This window comes from Aquarana catesbeiana, linkage group LG01 (genome assembly GCF_042186555.1).
Source record: "Aquarana catesbeiana isolate 2022-GZ linkage group LG01, ASM4218655v1, whole genome shotgun sequence".
Lineage (NCBI taxonomy): Eukaryota > Metazoa > Chordata > Amphibia > Anura > Ranidae > Aquarana > Aquarana catesbeiana.
The window spans coordinates 887,991,602-888,013,607 of record NC_133324.1 but is presented as its reverse complement, the minus strand read 5'-3'; the positions used below and the strand labels follow the sequence as shown (position 1 = coordinate 888,013,607).

The window sequence follows — 22,006 nt, the reverse complement described above, 5'->3', positions numbered from 1 at the left end:
GATGACCTTGATCAAGAGAGCACCTAAGTTGGCTGATCAGAACTCCCCCCAGCATTGCCACTCATCCCATTCCCCCCCACCAAGGAGTAAGAGAAGGAATAAAAATAGAGAATACATGAAAGGGAGAGGAAAAGAGGGGAGGAACAAAGAAAAAGGGAGAGAAAGAACAAGAAAAACAGCTAGAGAGAGGCATGGTAAGTAAAAACAAGAAATTAGAATAGAGAGAGAGATAAAGGGGAAAGAAAAAATGTAGAATGTACCATAAGGGGTTTTAATACTGTAAGAGTGGAAGGGACTCAGGGAGCGCTAAATGTCCGTGGGTTAGGGGTGCAAATTACTTGTCTTGTCTTGGGTGCTGACAACCCACGCTACAAAAATAATTTTACTGTTAGGGGTCCCCACAACTTGGGAAATTTTATCAAGGGGTCACGGCACTAGTAAGGTTGAGAACCACTGCTTTAAGGGCTTGTTTATACTTGTGTTGCCCTCTGAAGAGTCATCCATGGTGGAAGCCTTTTCAGAGGGGACTTGACAGGCAGTGCGCAGCCATTATGTTGTCTCCTCAACACCTGTTTTAACCCCTACACACCCACACCACCATTTAGGAGAACGAGTCATGTTTGGCGGAAGGTACTCCCTATGGTGTGTGACAAAGGTGCTGATTTTTGCAAGCATGTATACACAGCCATCTGCTGTAGAACATGCTGCATTTTTTTCTGAACTGTACTGGAACGTGATAAAATGCACCGGAACGCATTACAGCATAAAAAAACCCCCCTGGGAAACCTTGGGAAACAAAAAAATACAGGAGGGCCGGTTCAAACCAGATGCAGTCCAGTGCATATTTTTGCTGCATCAAAAATGCTTGCACAGTAGATGATCTTGGTTCCGATGGCATAGTTCACACCAGTGCAGTCAGTTTCAGTGCAGGAAAAAAAAGTAGAACATGCTGCATTTTTTTCTGCACAGGACTGTACTGGATTGCGGCAAAAGGCAATGACTACGCACCAGAACACATCACATAACACCCAGGAAACCTTGAAAAAAAAGAAGGCACTGGAACTACGTCAAAAACGTGCACACAGAAACAAATCTGGAGTGAGTTTTTGTGGTGGGAACTGTAAGCAAAAATGCATCCGGAGTGCCTTTTTGTGGTGTGAACCGACCATTAATGCCCCGTACACACGGTCGGACTTTGTTCGGACATTCCGACAACAAAATCCTAGGATTTTTTCCGACGGATGTTGGCTCAAACTTGTCTTGCATACACACGGTCACACAAAGTTGTCGGAAAATCCGATCATTCTGAACGCGGTGACGTAAAACACGTACGTCGGGACTATAAACGGGGCAGTGGCCAATAGCTTTCATCTCTTTATTTATTCTGAGCATGCATGCCACTTTGTCCGTCGGATTTGTGTACACACGATCGGAATTTCCGACAACGGATTTTGTTGTCGGAAAATTTTATATCCTGCTCTCAAACTTTGTGTGTCGGAAAATCCGATGGAAAATGTGTGATGGAGCCTACACACGGTCGGAATTTCCGACAACAAGGTCCTATCACACATTTTCCGTCGGAAAATCCGACCGTGTGTACGGGGCATAAGGAGAAGAAAAATGCACTGGAGATACACCATAACGCATCAAAAACGTGCACATGCAGTAACCCATCTGGACTGTATTTCTATGGTGTGAAGCAGCCCTCAAGGATGACCTGTAAAAATCAATGGTGTGTAATCACTGGTGGCTCCGCTGCTGACAGTTGATTTTAAATGTCAACCTTGAACAGTAGTGGTGCCGCTAAAATGGTCTTTTTGCACTATACATATGTAGGAGTTACCACCTTTACATGCGTACAGGGTAAAACCATGTGAATGAGGCCTAAATAGTTTCAGATGCAGTGATTTTCAATGAAAGTGACAATGGACTGTGCATGATTCAGCCACTGAATGGTTGGTTTGTTTTTTCTGATCACACTTTTTCCCTGAGCATGTACACTGCGATTTGTCCAAGGTTGTTTTTTTCTATTAGTAAGGATTCAGGCACACGGAGCATTAGCATAGTACATGAGGCTCCAGCATTTATCTGTAGGTGGAGAGCACAGGTGAACCATCCAGACCTGCTAAATGCCCAGTGTGCAATGATGTCTGAGGAGGGGGGAAGCAGCCACACACCACAGCAGTGAATTTTCAGGGTTAAAATAAAAAACATATGGTTAGATGAGGATTCTGGTAGCCTAAGCTGCTTTAAAAATCAGCTTCTTTAATATTCAATCTAATCATTACTAATGCTTTGATTAGTATCCACTGCTTTGCATGATAACTAAGTAACCTGTCTTCTGAACTTTATGTAATATGAATCATTCGCTATGGTCCTTCCCAAATCTGACTTGTGAAATGCATGCTCCCCTGTTAATCTCTCTGCACTCTTCCATTCTGTGATTTGCAGCTGGTGGGAGCTCTACCTGCAGTCCTGCTCTGTCCAGGAAACAAAAAGGTGATTATTTGCATTTCCTACAGCCAATCCCTTCATCCTTTCTGCTTCATTTTAAAACTTTAATGTAACCATTTCCTCTTCAATCCTCAGTCATAATCTGCTTCTTGTAATGTTATCCCATGGCAAATAACCAGCATTGTAGAACTGTAGCACTGTCGGTTGTACTTCATTGTTTGATTTTAACTATCTGGGTATTCTATAAAGAGGAGAAAAGGAAAGGGGGCGGGAGGGAGCCCCCTAAAAAAGAAGGTCCGCTCAAGAACAACTATTGTGAACCTAAATAACTTTATTGTGTCATAATACTAAATAGAACAATTATCCACTACCATGTGTATTTAAAAATAGGGCAAAAAGTCCTATTGTGTGCTGGTGGCCACCGCAGACATTTCACATACATCACAATCACATGCACTCACACTCATCTAAATAATGTCACTAAAGACCCGGGTCTATGCAATTTCCATAGGGTTCCAAATCTAGAGTAACTGTATGGATGATAGACCTTCGGTCCTTCTTAATTAAAGTGCAAGTGCTAATGATAGGTGAGGGTCCCTTCAGATGTAAGCCGATGGTCAATTAGACATATATATATCAAGTCGACAGCGTGGAAAGGAAGGGAGTCCTGATTAGATAAGTAAAGGAATGGCAACTCCAAAAGGGCAAGTTCACATTTTATGCATAGAAGATGGACGAAAAATGGCCATAGAAAAAGTACCTCCTATGTGTAAGGGTACAGTTTAGCTCACCGTCTGACGTCTTCAATGAAGGGGTGATAGAGCCCAGGAGTATTGCCGATGGCCGCACTGGTGTGGGTTGAAGACATGTTCATGCGGCGTGTTGGTCTGTTGTGGTCATGAACTATTGCTTCCGGATCTCCTCCAGCGAGATGTAAGGTGAGTCGCAGGGTTCAGACGTTTTGGCGTTTCATACCTAGTTGGTCAGGTAATTGGAGGAGACGCTCAGTGTCAATATCCACCGCAAGGACTCAACCTAACGTCCGAGATCCAGTCGGGATGATCGGGATGTTCACATCCAGGCAAGGGGGTGTCCTCATTGATGTGTGAGGGTCTGTGTGCCACCTGCACACGGGTTAGATGCTAGGCGCTTACGCGTTTCGCTTGTTTCCAAGCTTCTTCAGAGCTAGTGTGGTGCCAGTAGCAGGATGTTTAAATAGCCATACGGCTAGTATTCAATTTCCTGTCATTATCATCAGCACCTGGATACCATAGCCTAACCATAATTGCATTCACCAATATGTGCCAAACACACTCATACACACATCTATGTTACGAATTCAGACAAACCATTGATGGTAGTGGATACATAGCGATTCGATCTGATCGGCTTGTGTATGTGGTCAAGTTCAAATATTCCACTTCCCACCGTTATAGAAAGTGGTAGGAGGGACTTGCCAGACAATTGCTGTTGATGCGTGGGGCCATAATCAGAGAGTGCTGCGTTGTCAATCTGATTGGTGCGTGTATGGCCATATGATGGACACAGAATAAGACAATATAGAAATATAAAAATATAATGTCAAAATAGGAGGGTACAGTCTATCATTTCAGTTAGAACACATCTCACACGATATATACTATCATCCAAACAAAGGATGAAAAAATCGTTGCAATTGAGCAAGTTAATCAATTAGTATATGGCCAAATGATGGACAGAAAAGGAATGAAACAATTGAATTAAGAAAGAAAACTGGCTGTCATTTCAATTAGACTGAATTCCAGCTCACATCTTGTGTATTATCATCCATGCATGGGACACAAACATTATTACCAATAAAGTTGCAGATAAAATCGCATATGATAGCTGCATATAGAATAATTTCAGGCGGTCTGGATATACAGTTACATTTATGTATTCCGATATCAGTGTCTCTGCATGGGATGACAGGGAGATATGTTATACAAATTATTGTTGAAATATAGAGTCCCTGGTCAAGAGAGCGCTGCGAATTCAGTCTGATCGGTAAATGTATGGCCAGATGGTTGGCACGGATTGAAGTAAAAAGAGCACAAAGATTGCCATTTCACATAGATTACATCTCACACATTGGATATTGTCATCCATGTGAGGGGCAAGGATATTATTGTCAGTTAAATTGCATACAGTCTATTTTCATAGAAAGTAACGATCACAGTCAGGGGGGGATGTGGGTCCTCAGTCAAGGTTTTTTAAGGTCCGGAAAAAATGCAATTAGTTTGTTTACTATTAGATCACTGTTCTAAAAAAGGAGATAAATTAAATTCATTGTTTAATCCGGAAGGTTGCATACTATTTAAATAGAAGATCCACATCTTCTCCTTCTGGTATAGGATCCTATCAAAGAACTAAAAATCAGAACTGGCGAACACATCCAAAGTATCCTCAACAAGGATGACGACCGGCCTCTATCCCTGCACTTCCTTGAGAAACACGAAGGTAAACCAGATGGCCTTAAGGTTAAGGGCATATACAGACTTAACTTACCCCAGAGACGTGGAGACTTTGATAGGATCCTATACCAGAAGGAGAAGATGTGGATCTTCTATTTAAATAGTATGCAACCTTCCGGATTAAACAATGAATTTAATTTATCTCCTTTTTTAGAACAGTGATCTAATAGTAAACAAACTAATTGCATTTTTTCCGGACCTTAAAAAACCTTGACTGAGGACCCACATCCCCCCCTGACTGTGATCGTTACTTTCTATGAAAATAGACTGTATGCAATTTAACTGACAATAATATCCTTGCCCCTCACATGGATGACAATATCCAATGTGTGAGATGTAATCTATGTGAAATGGCAATCTTTGTGCTCTTTTTACTTCAATCCGTGCCAACCATCTGGCCATACATTTACCGATCAGACTGAATTCGCAGCGCTCTCTTGACCAGGGACTCTATATTTCAACAATAATTTGTATAACATATCTCCCTGTCATCCCATGCAGAGACACTGATATCGGAATACATAAATGTAACTGTATATCCAGACCGCCTGAAATTATTCTATATGCAGCTATCATATGCGATTTTATCTGCAACTTTATTGGTAATAATGTTTGTGTCCCATGCATGGATGATAATACACAAGATGTGAGCTGGAATTCAGTCTAATTGAAATGACAGCCAGTTTTCTTTCTTAATTCAATTGTTTCATTCCTTTTCTGTCCATCATTTGGCCATATACTAATTGATTAACTTGCTCAATTGCAACGATTTTTTCATCCTTTGTTTGGATGATTTGTAAATAAAGAGGGGAGTTGGGACTTTAAATGAAGCACCAATAGGTGCCTCCATCCCGATATTTGTTTCAAAATTCAAAGGGAGTTGGGACTTTAAAATGAGGCAACTGGACAGTGGAGGTATAAGCACACTATCAAAATGTATTTACAAAGCGTTTAAAATACATAGTTCATCTTGTATATATAGCATAGAGCATGCATACGACCTAAACATAATGTATAAAAGATGTATAAAACAGTTACATGCGAACAACGTATAGTCAAAGTAGTGAACATATCCATGTTAAATGGCGATAAGCCTGATACTGGTACATGCGTCCACATGGTGTACATGCATTCATCAATGAGTATAAAAGTATATCATATGGTAGAATGGTTGTAGATGGGTAAGTAACAGTCCATATGGGGTGTAGTTGTGGCATCAAGTATAGCTCGACGCGTTTCGTGGGTTATCCCACTCGTCAGGAGCAGATGCGATAGACATACCTATGGAGTATATATAAATGTAAAGATGGAGTAAATCATACTCTAAAGAGAATTTATTTATAATACTTTGATGTATAGAGCTGATTGGCCATCCACACTCACCCACTCAGACAGCACCTGCAATGCGGGGCAGCCAGCACAGGGGTGGCCGGGGACATAGCTCCACCACGGGAGCTGAGGCGGCATAATTCAACGATGCAACGTCAGGCAGTATGAAGGCATGTATGATGTGACTGGAATCTCCATGTGGCAAACAATAATGTAAATTCCATAAAAGGGCCATCTGGGAACAAATATTGAGTGTGTGTAAGTTATAAGAAAAAAAAAAAAAATTATTAAAAATAATAATAGTATTTTTCAATAATGGACCCAATATGTGCCATAGAAAATAAAAATAAATATAAAATTAAGTTTAACGTGCTGTTAGAAGTTGATAAAAAAATACATTTTGATAGTGTGCTTATACCTCCACTGTCCAGTTGCCTCATTTTAAAGTCCCAACTCCCTTTGAATTTTGTTTGGATGATAGTATATATCGTGTGAGATGTGTTCTAACTGAAATGATAGACTGTACCATCCTATTTTGACATTATATTTTTATATTTCTATATTGTCTTATTCTGTGTCCATCATATGGCCATACACGCACCGATCAGATTGACAACGCAGCACTCTCTGATTATGGCCCCACGCATCAACAGCAATTGTCTGGCAAGTCCCTCCTACCACTTTCTATAACGGTGGGAAGTGGAATATTTGAACTTGACCACATACACAAGCCGATCAGATCGAATCGCTATGTATCCACTACCATCAATGGTTTGTCTGAATTCGTAACATAGATGTGTGTATGAGTGTGTTTGGCACATATTGGTGAATGCAATTATGGTTAGGCTATGGTATCCAGGTGCTGATGATAATGACAGGAAATTGAATACTAGCTGTATGGCTATTTAAACATCCTGCTACTGGCACCACACTAGCTCTGAAGAAGCTTGGAAACAAGCGAAACGCGTAAGAGCCTAGCATCTAACCCATGTGCAGGTGGCACACAGACCCTCACACATCAATGAGGACACCCCCTTGCCTGGATGTGAACATCCCGATCATCCCGACTGGATCTCGGACGTTAGGTTGAGTCCTTGCGGTGGATATTGACACTGAGCGTCTCCTCCAATTACCTGACCAACTAGGTATGAAACGCCAAAACGTCTGAACCCTGCGACTCACCTTACATCTCGCTGGAGGAGATCCGGAAGCAATAGTTCATGACCACAACAGACCAACACGCCGCATGAACATGTCTTCAACCCACACCAGTGCGGCCATCGGCAATACTCCTGGGCTCTATCACCCCTTCATTGAAGACGTCAGACGGTGAGCTAAACTGTACCCTTACACATAGGAGGTACTTTTTCTATGGCCATTTTTCGTCCATCTTCTATGCATAAAATGTGAACTTGCCCTTTTGGAGTTGCCATTCCTTTACTTATCTAATCAGGACTCCCTTGCTTTCCACGCTGTCGGCTTGATATATATATATGTCTAATTGACCATCGGCTTACATCTGAAGGGACCCTCACCTATCATTAGCACTTGCACTTTAATTAAGAAGGACCGAAGGTCTATCATCCATACAGTTACTCTAGATTTGGAACCCTATGGAAATTGCACAGACCCGGGTCTTTAGTGACATTATTTAGATGAGTGTGAGTGCATGTGATTGTGATGTATGTGAAATGTCTGCGGTGGCCACCAGCACACAATAGGACTTTTTGCCCTATTTTTAAATACACATGGTAGTGGATAATTGTTCTATTTAGTATTATGACACAATTAAAGTTATTTAGGTTCACAATAGTTGTTTCCTTTTCTCCTTATAAATGCTTTATGGTCCATTGAACAACCATTCTGATTGTTTGTTAATTATCAACAAATGATATGGGCAACATTAGGGGCACATTAATTTAATAAGCTATTTCAGCTGGGGAAAATAATCTTTTTCCCCTCCCATAATCTCTCTCTTTTTTTCCCCTTCTCCTTGAACCTAAGTTGGATGAATCTAAGGTGTCCCCTCCCCCCTTTTTCTTTACATTCTATAAAGAGGGCCTAGTGGAGCTTTTAAGTTTAAAGCTGACGTTTAGCTTGAGAAGAAAAAAAGTCCTACAGCTTTAGTCACATCACTTGCCTGTAATGAAGGATTTCCAATAAATAGTCTAGTAGTGGAATCTGACACCAAAAATCCTACATACAGTGGGGAAAATATTTTATCCCCTGCAGATTTTGTAAGTTTGTCCATTTACAAAGAAATTAAGTGTCTATTTTTTATCCATAGGTGTATTTTAAATGATAGCGAGAGATTATCAACCAAAAATCGACAAACACATGATACAAATGTTATAAATTTTGTTGCAGTTCAGTGACTAAAATAAGTATTTGATCCCCTTCCTACCAAAAATATATTTCTTGCTCCCACAGACTGCCTACAGTATGTGGTACACAGATTAGTTTTGTCAATTTAAGAAGATGCTCCTAAAGACATCTCGTTATGTGTATAAAAGACACCTGTCCACAGAATCTTTCTTCTATTTTAACCCCACTATCATGGGCAAACCAAAGAGCTGTCAAAGGACATCAGGGACAACATAGATCTGCACAAGGATGGAATGGGGGCTACAAGACCATCCGCAAGAATCTTGGTGAGAAGGAGACAACTGTTGGAGCATTTATTCACAAATCGAAGAAATCTAAGATAACCAACAATCGCCCTCGGTCTGGAGCTCCATGCAAGATTTCGCCTCATGGGGTAAGGATGATCATGAGAAAAGTGAGGTATCGGCCCTGAACTACACTGGAGGAGTTTGTGAATGATCTCACGGCAGTTGGGACCACAGTCACCAAGCAAACCATTGGTAACACAATACGCCGCCATTGATTGAAATCCTGCAGCGCCTGCAAGTTCCCTCTTTTCAAGAAGGCACATGTACAGGCCCGTCTGAATTTTGAATTTTAAATTATTCAGAGAAGGATTGAAAGAAAGTGCTGTGGTCAGATGATTACAAAATTGAGCTCTTGCCATTAACCCAACTCACCATGTTTGGAGGAAGAAAAATCCTGACTGTGACCCTAAGAACACCATCCTTACAGTCAAGCACGGAGGGGGAAACATTATGCTTTGGGGCTGTTTCTCTGCTAAAGGTACAGGCTGACTTTGCCCCATTGAGGGGCCAATGGACGGGGCCATGTATTGTTAAATCTTGGATGAGAACCTTCTTCCCTCAGCCAGAACACTGAAGATGAGTCTTCCAGCATGACAATGACCCAAAACATACTGCCTAGGCAGCAAGGGAATGGCTCAAGAAGAAGCACATTAGGGTCATGGAGTGGCCTGGTTAGTCTCCAGACCTTAACCCTTTAGAAAATTTAGGGAGCCGAAACTTCGAGTTGCCAAGCGACAGCCAAGAAACCTTAAAACTGATGTAAACCCTCTCCTATACCCAGTGAAGTTAACAGCCTCAGATAAGAGGTGAAACAATTCTCCCTGCATAAGTTTTACATGTATATCTGCTGTCTTCAGCTTTATATTCTTTAGAAAGTGCTCATCTTGTTAGAGATTTTCTCTTCCTGTTAAGTACTGGGAGTAGATTATTGGCATACAGCCAAGACTGCTGATTGGAGGAAAGGCACAATCCCCCACTCCACATAGGCAAAGGAAGGAAGGAATGTGCAAGAGCTGTGCTTTGACAAGACAAGCTCTCTGCTAATCTATTTATCGCAACCTCCCATGACACAAATTTCAGGCTGGTTTTATCTTGGTTGATGGAGAACTTGTCAGAAGTTATCATGCTGATAACAGAAGAACGGAGCAGCAGAAATACACTGCCTTTGGGCTTTGGAGAGAAATAAGAAAACACAACAGATATATATGTGCTTAGGTCAAATTTCATGAATCTGATTTACATCCACTTTAAAGATTTAGAGAAGATCTGGGAAGAGTGGACCAAAATCCCTCCTGAGATGTGTGCAAACCTGGTAACCAACTACAAGAAACGTCTTACCTCGGTGCTTGCCAACAAGGGTTTGTCCACCAAGTCATGTTTTGCTCGGGGATCAAATGCTACTCTTACTCACTGAACTTCAAATCAATTTATAACATTTGTATCATGTGTTTTGTTTTTCTTTCTGGATTTTTGGTTGATATACTGTTTTATTTAAAATACACCTATGATAAAAATGTATAGACCCTTCATTTCTTTGTAAGTGGGCAAACATACAAAATCTGCAGGGAATAAAATCATTTTCTCCACTGTACGTTGTATATATTTTCCTGGGAGCACCAGCCACAAAAAGGTACCCAAACACAACTAAATCCAAAATAAGGACTTTGAAGTGAAACTTTACTCTCTCAATCCACATTGATTATTTTTAATCCTCATGCTGCTAGCATTTGCAAACGGATAGGAGAGTATAGTGCATTCGGAAAGTATTCACACCCCATAATGACGTGAAAAGTTTGTTTGAAATCCTTGCAAATTTATTTAAAAAATTAATAAAAATAAAAAATTCACACGTACACAAATATTTACAGCTTTTGCCATGACACTCAAAATTAAACTCAGTAGAATCCTGTTTCCACTAATCATCCTTGAGATGTTTCTACAACTTGATTTGAGTCCACCTGTAGTAAATTCAGTTGATTGGACATGATTTGGAAAGGCACACACCTGTCTATATAAGGTTCCACAGTTAACAATGCGTGTCAGAGCACAAACCAAGCCATAAAGTCCAAGGAATTGTCTGTAGACCTCAAGGACAGTATTGTATCAAGGCACAGATCTGGGGAAGGGCACAGAAACATTTTTGCAGCATTGAAGGTCCTAATGAGCACAGTGGCCTCCATCATTCGTGAATGGAAGTTTGGAACCACCAGGACTGTTCCTAGACCGGGCCGCCTGGCCAAACTGAACGATCGGGGGAGAAGGACCTTAGCCAGGGAGGTGACCAAGAACCTGATGATCACTATGACAGAGCTACAGCTTTTCTCTGTGGAGGGAGGAGAACCTTCCAGAAGAACAACCATCTCTGCAGCACTCCACCAATCAGACCTGTATGGTAGAGTGGCCAGACGGAAGCCACTGCTCAGTAAAAGGCACATGACGGCCCACCTGGAGTTTGCCAAAAGGCACCTGAAGGACTCTGACCATGAGAAACAAAATTCTCTGGTCTGATGAGACAAGGATTGAACTCTTTAGCCTGAATGGCAAGCGTCATGTCTGGAGGAAACAAGGCACCGCTCATCACCTGGCCAATGCTATCCCTATGGTGAAGCATGGTGGTGGCAGCATCATGCTGTGAGGATGTTTTTCAGGGACAGGAACTGGGAGACTAGTCTGGATCGAGTGAAAGATTAATGCAGCAATGTACAGAGACATCCTTGATGAAAACCTGCTCCAGAGTGCTCTGGAGCGAAGGTTCATCTTCCAACAGGACAAAAACCCTAAGCACACAGCCAACATAACAAAGGAGTGGCTACAGGACAGGACTGAGAATGTCCTTGACTGGCCCAGACTTGAACCCGATTGAACATCTCTGGAGAGATCTGAAAATTGGCTGTGCACCGACGCTCCCCATCCAACCTGATGGAGCTTGAGAGGTCCTGCAAAGCATAATGGGAGATTTTTTATTTATTTATTTTTTTAAATTTGCAAAGATTTCAAACAAACTTCTTCCACGTTGTTATTATGGGGTGTTGTTTGTGGAATTTTAAGGGAATATAATGAATCTAATCCATTTTGGAATAAGGCTGTAACATATAACAAAATATGAAAAAAGTGAAGCGCTTTTACGTTTTCTTTAGTTACTTCCTGGTTTCCTGCCTAGGCAAATAATGTCATACATCCCAAGGGGGGGCGGGTTCTCGGCTAAGAACATTATTCTGCATGTATGCTTGAGCTAAGGGCAGATGGATTCCAGTAAGTAAATCCTACATGAATCATCTGCTCTTATTCAAGATGGCCATGGTCAGAAATGCTAGGGGGATGTTTTTCAAAGTGATTTCTTATCAAAATAAAGCATGGAAACATGGTTGGATGGGGGCATTTGCTATGAATATAAAAAATGAATTATTATTATTATACAGGATTTATATAGCGCCGACAGTTTACGCAGCACTTTACAACATTAGGGCAGACAGTACAAGTACAATACAATTCAATACAGGAGGAATCAGAGGGCCCTGCTCGTTAGAGCTTACAATCTAGGAGATTAAATAGTGTTTTTGGCTTGTGGTGTTCAGATGCAGTGAAGATTCACTTTAACTGCTTGCTGACCGCCGGCTGTCAATTGACGGCCAGGCGGCGCAGCTCTCGTTGCGGGTGGGCGTCATATGACGGCCCCGCTATCCTGGCCCACCAGGGGGTGCGCGCGCGCCGCCGCCGGCAATCGCACGCACCCGCCATGTCACTGGGCACCCGGTGCGCTGCCCGGCGGCCGCGAAGTCCGCTGGGCACCCGCGATTGCCGGTAACACAGCAGGACCGTGGATCTGTGTGTGTAAACACACAGATCCACGGTCCTGTCAGAGGAGAGGAGACCGATGGTGTGTTCCCAGTACAGAGGAACACCGATCGGTCTCCTCCCCTAGTAAGTCCCCTCCCCCTACAGTTAGAAACACTCCCTAGCAAACACAGTTAACCCCTCGATCACCACCTAGTGTTAACCCCTCCCCTGCCAGTCACATTTATACAGTAATCAGTGCATTTTTATAGCACGGATCGCTGTATAAATGTGAATGGTCCCAAAAATGTGTCAAAATTGTCCGATATGTCCGCCGCAATATCGCAGTCACAATAAAAATTGCAGATCGCCGCCATTACTAGTATAAAAAAAAAGTTATAAATCTATCCCCTATTTTGTAGACGCTATAACATTTGCGCAAACCAATCAATATACGCTTATTGCGATTTTTGTTTTACCAAAAATATGTAGAAGAATATATATTGGCCTAAACTGAGGAAAAAATTTGTTTTAAAGAAAAAAAAATTGGATATTTATTATCGCAAAAATTAAATATTGTGTTTTTTTTCAAACTTGTCACTCTTTTGTTTATAGCGCAAAAAATAAAAACTGCAGAGGTGATCAAATACCACCAAAAGAAAGCTCTATTTGTGGGAAAAAAATAACAATTTAATCTGGGTTCAGAGTTGTATGACCGCGCAATTGTCATTCAAAGTGCGACAGCGCTGAAAACTGAAAAATGGCTTGGGCAGGAAGGGGGTGAAAATGCCCTGTTATGAAGTGGTTAAATGTGCTACCTGGAAAACCTAAGCATTGTACATACGATAAAAAAAACTCCAAGCAGAGATCACAGGTCCATAAGAAAAACATAAAAAAATATACAGGCAGTCCCCAAGTTACGAACGGGTTAGGGACTGTCTGTTTGTTCTTAAGTCGTATTTGTTTGTAAGTTGGAAGCGCATTCGCAGAACGGTAGAGATGTCATTTTCCGCGGTTTTCCGATGTGCCCGCTGACGCTGCCTCCCGTTCGTAAGTAGGAGGTTCGTAACTCGGGGACCTCCTGTACACCAAGAAAACTTCAATTTAAAAAAAAATATATATATTTTTTATTTTACACATACAAAAAAGAAAACTCATAGCAGAGATCACAGGTCCATAAAAACACACAAAAGGTTACTGTTTACAGTTATGTGGAAAAATGCCCAATATTGAGTCGCGAGTACGCGTTTTGACTCCTGATCCACAACAGTTTCTTCCTTCAGAAGGAACACCATATCATCATAGCATAATGTTTATAATGCACAAATATACATCCGCATAAGATAAACAAAGACAAGTATACTTCTTACAGGTTTAAATTCAACATTTGAAGTGGTTGTAAAGGCTGAAGGTTTTTTACCTTCATGTATTTCTAAATATGAAGGTAAAAGACCTTCTGGGCTCCCACCAGAGCCCCCCTAATACTCACCCAAGCCCACTTTCTGTCCAGTGATGTGCACGGGAGCCTCTCTATCCTCATTGGCTGAGACACAGCAGCAGGAACCATTGCCTCCCACTGCTTTCAATCACAGCCAGTGAGACCATGAGAAAAAAGTGGGGGGTGCAGCTGCCAAGCCCCAGCTCTGTGTCTTATGGACGCATATAGCAGGGCTTGGGAGCAAGCACGCACCAATGCCCTAATAGCAAGTGGTTTGCTATTGGGGCACTGGTCAAGGGGCGGAGTGCCATCGGGGGACCCGAGAAGAGGATCGAGGCTGCTCTGTACAAAATAATTGCACAGAGCAGGTAAGTATAACATGTTAATTTAAGAAGAAAAAAAAAAACGTTTAATATCCCTTTAGCTATTGGACATTTTTTTTCACATAACAGTAAACCAAACCTTTTTTTTGTTTATGGACCTGTGTTCTCCTAAGAGGTGTGTGGGGTTTTTTTTTTTTTTTTTTTTTTTTTTTAGTTTTTGTATGTACGACAGTTCTTAGATTTCCCTGGTAGCACAGTCCTTATTTTAGATATAGTTGTACTGCTGCTTTACCTGAAGCTGTTAGCTATTTAACCACTTCAACCCTGGAAGGATTTACCCCCTCCCTGACCGAGACCTTTTTTGCGAAATGTCACTGCGTCTCTTTAACTGACAATTGCTCAGTCGTGCAATGTTGTACCCAAACAAAATTGATGTCCTTTTTTTTTTTTTTTTTTTTTTTCCCCACAAGTTTTCTTTTGGTGGTATTTGAACATCTCTGCAGTTTTTATTTTTTGCGCTTTAAACAAAAAAAAAGGACAATTTTGAAAAAAATAAAACAATATTTTTTTACTTTTTGCTATAATAAATATCCCCAACAAATATGTAAAAAAAAACTAGTTTCTTCCTCAGTTTAGGCCAATATATATTCTTCTACATATTTTTGGTAAAAAAAAATCGCAATAAGCGTATATTGATTGGTTTGCGCAAGAGTTATCACGACATTGCAGTGGACAGATCGGACACTTTTGACACTATTTTGGGACCGTTGACATTTATACAGCAATCGGTGCTATAAAAATGCACTGATTACTATGTAAATGTCACTGGCAGGGAAGGGGTTAAACACTAGGGGGCGATCAAGGGGTTAAGTGTGTTCCCTCCGTGTGTTTGAAGGGTGGATGGGTTCACTATAACATGACAGATCACTGCTCACGATCACTGGGAGCAGTAGATCCCTGTCATATTGCTAGGCAGAATAGGAAAATGCCTTGTTTACATAGGCATCTCCCCGTTCTGCCTCTCCGTGCCACGATCGTGGGCCACCGGCAGACATTGAGTCCGCGGGACCGCGCGCTGCCAGCAGCGTGCCCGCCAGCCGCCGATGACGGAGTGACATACATGTATGTCGTCTTGCACACCCGTGCCATTCTGCCGACGTATATCGGCGTGAGCCGGTCGGCAAATGGTTAACCACTTGCCGACTGGCTCATGCCGATATACGTTGGCACTTTGAAGAGGGATATTGTTGTGGCAGCAGCTAGCTGCCATAACCCCGGTATCCTCTTCTTCAGTGAGCGGTCCAATAAAAATGGTCTCTGCAACGGTTTCGCCGCAAGATCACTTTTATCGGCGGCGGGAGAGGGCCCTCCGCTCTCCGGTACCCTCCGCCGCTTACTGGAGCCGTCGGTAGTGGCGGAGGCGATCAGGCCTGCTCCCTGGCTTGGTATGGAAACTTGTGAGGGGAAGATGGCCCCCACCCAGCTCCATACCATTGCAGGGCGGAAGACTAAAGAGACTATTTTTTTTTTTTTTTTAGTGTAAATATGAGATCTGAGGTCCTTTTGACCCCAGATCTCATATTGAAGAGGTCCTGACATGCTTTTTTTCTATTAGAAGGCATATTTATATTCCTTGTAATAGAAATAAAAGTGACACTTTTTTTTTTTTAAAAAAGAACAGTGTAAAAATAAATAAAAGATCAAATAAATAAGGAAAAAAAAAAACGAACATTTTTTTAAACGCGCTCCTTCCCGCCGAGCTTGCGTGCAGAAGCGAACGCACACGTGAGAAAACTGTGTTCAAACCACACATGTGAGGTATCGCCACGATCGGTAGAGTGAGAGCAATAATTCTAGCCCTAGACCTCCTCTGTATCTCAAAACAGGCAACCAGTAGAATTTTATTTTTAAACCTCACTTATGGAGATTTTTAAGGGTAAAAGTTTGTCACCATTCCACGAGCGGGCACAGTTTTTAAAGCGTGACATGTTGGGTATCAATTTAATTGGTGTAACATTATCTTTCACAATATAAAAAAAAAATTGGGCTAACTTTACTGTTGTCTTATTTTTTAATTAAAAAAAAAATTTTTTTTCCAAAATAAAGTGCGCTTATAAGACTGCTACTCAAATACCGTGTGACAGAAAGTATTGCAACGACCGCCATTTTATTCTCTAGGGTGTTAGAAAAAAAAAAAGAATATAATGTTTGAGGGTTCTAAGTAATTTTCTAGCAAAAAAAAAAAAAGTTTTTAACTTGTAAACACCAAATCTCAGAAAGAGGCTGGGTCCTTTAAGTGGTTAAACACCATAAGTTGAGAGACAGGAAGAGGACGGACATCCCTGCCTTTTAGATATTTCCAGGATCCAGCTGCCTGCACAATGTGGGACATTCGTCATTACAGGCTCATAAAGTGTAGAGATTATATATAATCTCTACACTTTATCAATACACTTTAAAAATACATTTTAGTTATTTTTTTTTTTTTTTTTAAGCTAAACCTCAGCTTTAAGGTGTAAGTTGGTTTCTGCTAAAAAGGTGCAATTTAATTGTATTTTATCTAAAGTCTATTGAAAACAATTTGTCCACCTAAGACTAAACTGTTGACAGGGTGACAATGCCTTTTGTGTGATTTTACTGCAGAACGAATAGCATTGTCCCTCTGTTTTAAGAAGTGGAAAAATAACTGATCTACTAGCACAATTAAAAGGTAATAAAAACAATGTTACAAGGGGAATTGGAAAAGCAAAAACTTCTGTTCAATCTAGTGACAAACCGCATCATTTGCTTTATTTTTTTATTTTGCTTGTAGTTACCCTTTAAGCCACCAATAACATGCAGAATAACTCTAGTCAGAGAAAAGAACATCCAATATAAGGTTAAAGCCCAACTCCTGGATGGAAAAAAAAATCCCTGCAGTGTGGCTTCCCATAATGCAAGGGTTAAAGGCTTTTTTAGTGTAGGAGTAGAGAAAAAGGCTGTATTACTTTACTGTATTCCTTGCTCTGGCACTCTCCTCCTCTCTCTGATGCTGTTGACTGTATGTAGTCTCTGGGCATCTTCACTTACAATGCTGCAATGAGGCAAGTGTGCCACTATGGCCAGGAGTACTTTAAAGAAGAAGCTTCGGGGGACAGTCCACAGTCCAGTGCTCCTAATGAAACCTAAATGTTGAACACTGAGGTCTATTATACCATATTCTGTCATTTTAAGATGAAGGAAATGTTCATCTGCCATGTTACAGGGGACGTAGCCAATAATGATCCAGAAGTGTTCATTTAACTTGACATGTTAAACCAGACTTGTTATCCCTGAACAAGGTGCTATTGACTTGTGTAGTAATATATGGATAAGATCAAACAACCATGCACAACATTAATACAGCGGGTATAAGTATTGAACATGTCATGATTTATCTAGGTAAACCTATTTTCTAAAGGTGCTATTGACATGAAATTTTCATCACATGTTGTAAACAAGCCATGCAGTCGATACATAGAAATCAAAACAAATAATTTCAGAAATTAAAGAGTAACTCCACTTTTGCTGAGAAAAAAACATTCCCCCCAGGTGATCTATGTACACTGCAAGGATTTTAACAAACTTGTTGCAGGTTCCTACCTTTTGTTATTCTGAAGAAATCACTGTTTGTTCCTCTGTGCTCAGTGAGTCTAATGCGAGTGGATTCATAGTTATCGACCAGCTGCTGCGGCTGTAGGGCTCTAATGAGGAAAACCACTGGGTCTGCATCACTTTAGATTTCATTTCATATTGGGAGTATCTTACTAAAAATGACATGTTTGTTGCAGGGGATGCCAAAAATCTGACTTTTGTATTTTAGTGTAGACTTATGAGAAAATCAGTGAGCCAGTCACACAAGCTGGAAATGTTTCTCCGGTTTTCTGTACACATTATGTGTACAGAACACCTCCATAAAGCCATATTGCATTGCATTTTACAGAAAATTACAGAGCTGCAGATTGAAAAGGAGAGGTTATTTTTAATCCCATTTAGTTCACATTGCAGCGATTTGACATGTCAAATTGCATGCCAAATCGGCGTGAGATTACACTTTTATATTCATGGAACCAAACATTAAAGTTGTATGTTAATTAGATATTCATTAAGTATTAAGTACTTTTACTACTTCTGGTTCTTCTACTTCAAGTTTTACTGCTTCTGCCCTGGGAATTTTAGTCTCTGCTTTGTTTTATGCTGTGCATACATATCAGTTAGTTGTGTTAGGGCAACCTTTCTCAACCATTTTACCTCTGAGGAACCCTTAAAATATGTTTCAAGTTCTTAGGGATCCCCTGCTAAGGATTATACCTACAGCTTGTGGTACATTAGCTTGATCAATTTGTGAAAAGTTTAAACATAACCTATCTTAGTGACACCCATGAGAGATCATTTTTTTACCCCCTGTAACCCCCTACAATATTAATATTTTCAGTAATATTTTGAAATCAAAAATAACTGCATAATAGATAGGCAGACAGTAAACATTGTAGTATCTTCTAACATTCGTGGTCAGTATAGAAGTGACCCCTTACATTGGTTTAATGGCACATTGCCCTCTTGCATTGGTGGTCAGTGTAGGTGGAAGAGCAATTCACATTGTTCAATGAAACACTGGTTAAGTAGCACTGGGTTAGGGGAAAACCCAACAACCATTTACGCACTAGAGACTTTTGTGTACAGATCACCCACTGGAGTCTCTAAATTTTGACATACCAAAAGCAGCCAAATAGATACAATAATGAAAAGTACTGAAACTGGAGAAAGGAAATTTTTAGGGCCAAAAAAAAAATAGGCCAGGAAATAAACCCAGCATGTCTGCATGACTGCCCCCTATGCTGCAGAGCACTACAGGTAGCTTTGAGTAGCACAAACTGGCTTGTTTCATTACAAATGTAAATGCTTCTTTCCTTTGCAACTAAATGGAACTATGCCTACTGAAACTAGCTAGCAGAATAAAATCGCATCCTAGAGATGCCAATATTTGCATCATTCGCTTCCTTCATATACTAAGAGAAGTAGATCTCAGACGGTACAGAAAGGTTTAAAGACTGTCCATGCAAATGTATAATGCTTTTTGCCTGAATTGGAATGTCTTCTTTAAAGGTATACAATGTGAGAACTTGGGCTGTTATACTTTTTGTGTTATAAGAAACTCTCGGCCAATAACTTTCTGCTGATTTCGTAACACTTTTTTAAACTATGTTTTTGGTAGTTCTTGGGTTTTTCACTTCCCATCATTTTTTTTTTTTTTTTGTTTTTAATTCTGAAGAAAGTTTAAGTATAGCAAAAAGTCATCCAGAGCACAGTATTGTAGCGGGTGTAGATAAATACAAAAAGCATATATGTCTGTACATGAGAATAATAATAGTAATGACAGGATACAGCATACAGTCAATCTGGATTGTCAAGAACATGACAGCATCGTACCATACAATAGAATGTAAACAGAAACCCACAGGCAGAGGTATTAAAGTGGAGGTCCGCCCAAAAAAATAAAATGAAAGCCAGTAGCTACACATACTGCAGCTGCTGACTTTTAATAATCGGACACTTACCTGTCCTGGAGTCCAGTGATGTCGGCACTGCAGCTGTTGCTTCCATCAGCTGTCGGGTGCTGCCGCCGCCATTGTACGTAAGGGTACCCGGCAGTGTAGCCTTACGGCTTCACGCCGGGAACCCTACTGCGCATGCGCGAGGCCCTGCTCCTCTCTCCTACTGGCCCCGCGACAGGGGGAGGAGGAGGGAGCCCCACAGGAACATCATGGGCCGTGGCGCGGACTCCCAGAAGTGGGAACAGGATACCTGTCAAAGACCGGTATCCTGTCCCCCTTCCACCCCGAAAAGGTGCCAGTTGGAGGGGGACATTAGACAAATGAGGGGAAGTTCCACTTTTGGGTGGAACTCCGCTTTAAGTCACATCCTAATAGGAAAATGGCTAAAGAAGTCTGTCCAGTACAAGATCAATGGGGAATAAGCTAGGTGTAGCTAACCAGTTATCCCATAGCTGCTTACATTTTGCGGGGCATCCGCATAGCTGAAAAATACATTTCTCTAGGTCCATACCATCAACCTATTCTCGATGTGTCGGCGGCTGCTCCGCTTTCCAGTGCCGCAGGTTATGATTCCTAGCTTGGAATATTGCCCTAGCAATAGCTGCCCTGGGGTGATCCATTATTTGGGGACTATTCAACATACCCAGTAAGCACAGTTTTGGATCTTAGGGTAACATGACTTGGAATACACAGGGTTCAATGTGTCTAATACATTAGCCCAATACAGGCGGTCCCTGGGTTACAGACAAGATAGGGTCTGTAGGTTTGTTCTTAAGTTGAATCTGTAAGTCAGAACAGGTACATTTTTTTGAGTGTAGCTCCAGCCAAAAAAAATGTAAGCTTTTTGGATAGCATAGGGAAGGGTTAACACCCATGTAAGGTTTGTTTTGCTGTCTGTGCCCCTGTTCAGAAGATTTCATCCCACTTTCTGTCCCAACGACAGTTGGATTTTGAAAATTTTGGGTTGTTGCGGAAACGAGCCTTGGTGATAAAGCATCAGTAGAGACACCTTTTTCCATAATAGCTCTTACAGGAGTGAATTTCCCTTCCTAGGGGTAAATTTCCTCTCACTTGCTGTTGTCTCTCTCCATTTGTAAGTCGGATGTTTGTAACTAGTGGACCGCCTGTACCTGTCAAATCCTGTAATTTTAAGTGTTTTTTTTTTTTAAACTGTTTTATTTGTTGAGTTTATGCCTTTTGTTTCATGTACCAGGTAAGGTACACTTGGGGGAAGAGGAAGGATTGGAAGATGAGTCAGAAGGCAAGTCTGATGTTACCACGGCTCCTTTTACAGGTCAGTTGCAAGAAGAGTTGTTTGGTGGGTGGGTTTCCTAAAATCTAGCAAAGTTCCATTTTTTCTCTCTCTCTGTTTATTGCAATAATCATACAATGACAGCATACCAATAATGTCAGAAATCGCTTTGTTATACAAACTTCTAATGTATACATAATGAGTAATTGCAATAATCTCTGGAAATTAATCTCTCTATGAAAAAAAATAAAAGCGAACACAACAATGTTTCCTGGAATCATTCTGATATCATATAAAATAACATTTATGAATGAACATCCACTGTATCGCATTCAAGCCAGTGTGGAGACTTTTCAATTCTTTGGGGTTGTCATGGTAAGAGTGGAGGAACACCAAACATCCCAAACTTTATTACATTTCTGAGGACAACCTTTTCATATGGCAGAACCTGATTAACTGCATATAACCACTGGCATAGGGAGGGTGGGCTGCATCCATTTAAAGAGAAGCTCCAGGCGCACCCCCACCCCCCAAAAAAAAAAATTAGGTCAGCAGCCACAAATGCTGTAGCTGCTGACTTTTAATATTTGGGCTCTTACCTGACCAGGCATCGAGCGGTGTTCTCACCCGAGCCAATTCTTGAATCTGCTGTCGGGTGCTGGTGCCGCTGCCTTGGCTAAAGGAAACCGGCCGTGAAGC

The 22,006-nt window shown here is 41.1% G+C and overlaps 1 protein-coding gene across 1 annotated transcript in view; it reads left to right on the top strand.

The window, feature by feature from the left end:
* Positions 1 to 22,006, top strand: part of HTT (huntingtin) — a 283,920-nt gene that overhangs the window by 70,284 nt on the left and 191,630 nt on the right. Inside the window, 2 exon segments of the mRNA XM_073610874.1 lie at positions 2,452 to 2,499; positions 21,269 to 21,349. Coding sequence (XP_073466975.1) covers positions 2,452 to 2,499; positions 21,269 to 21,349 — 129 coding nt within the window.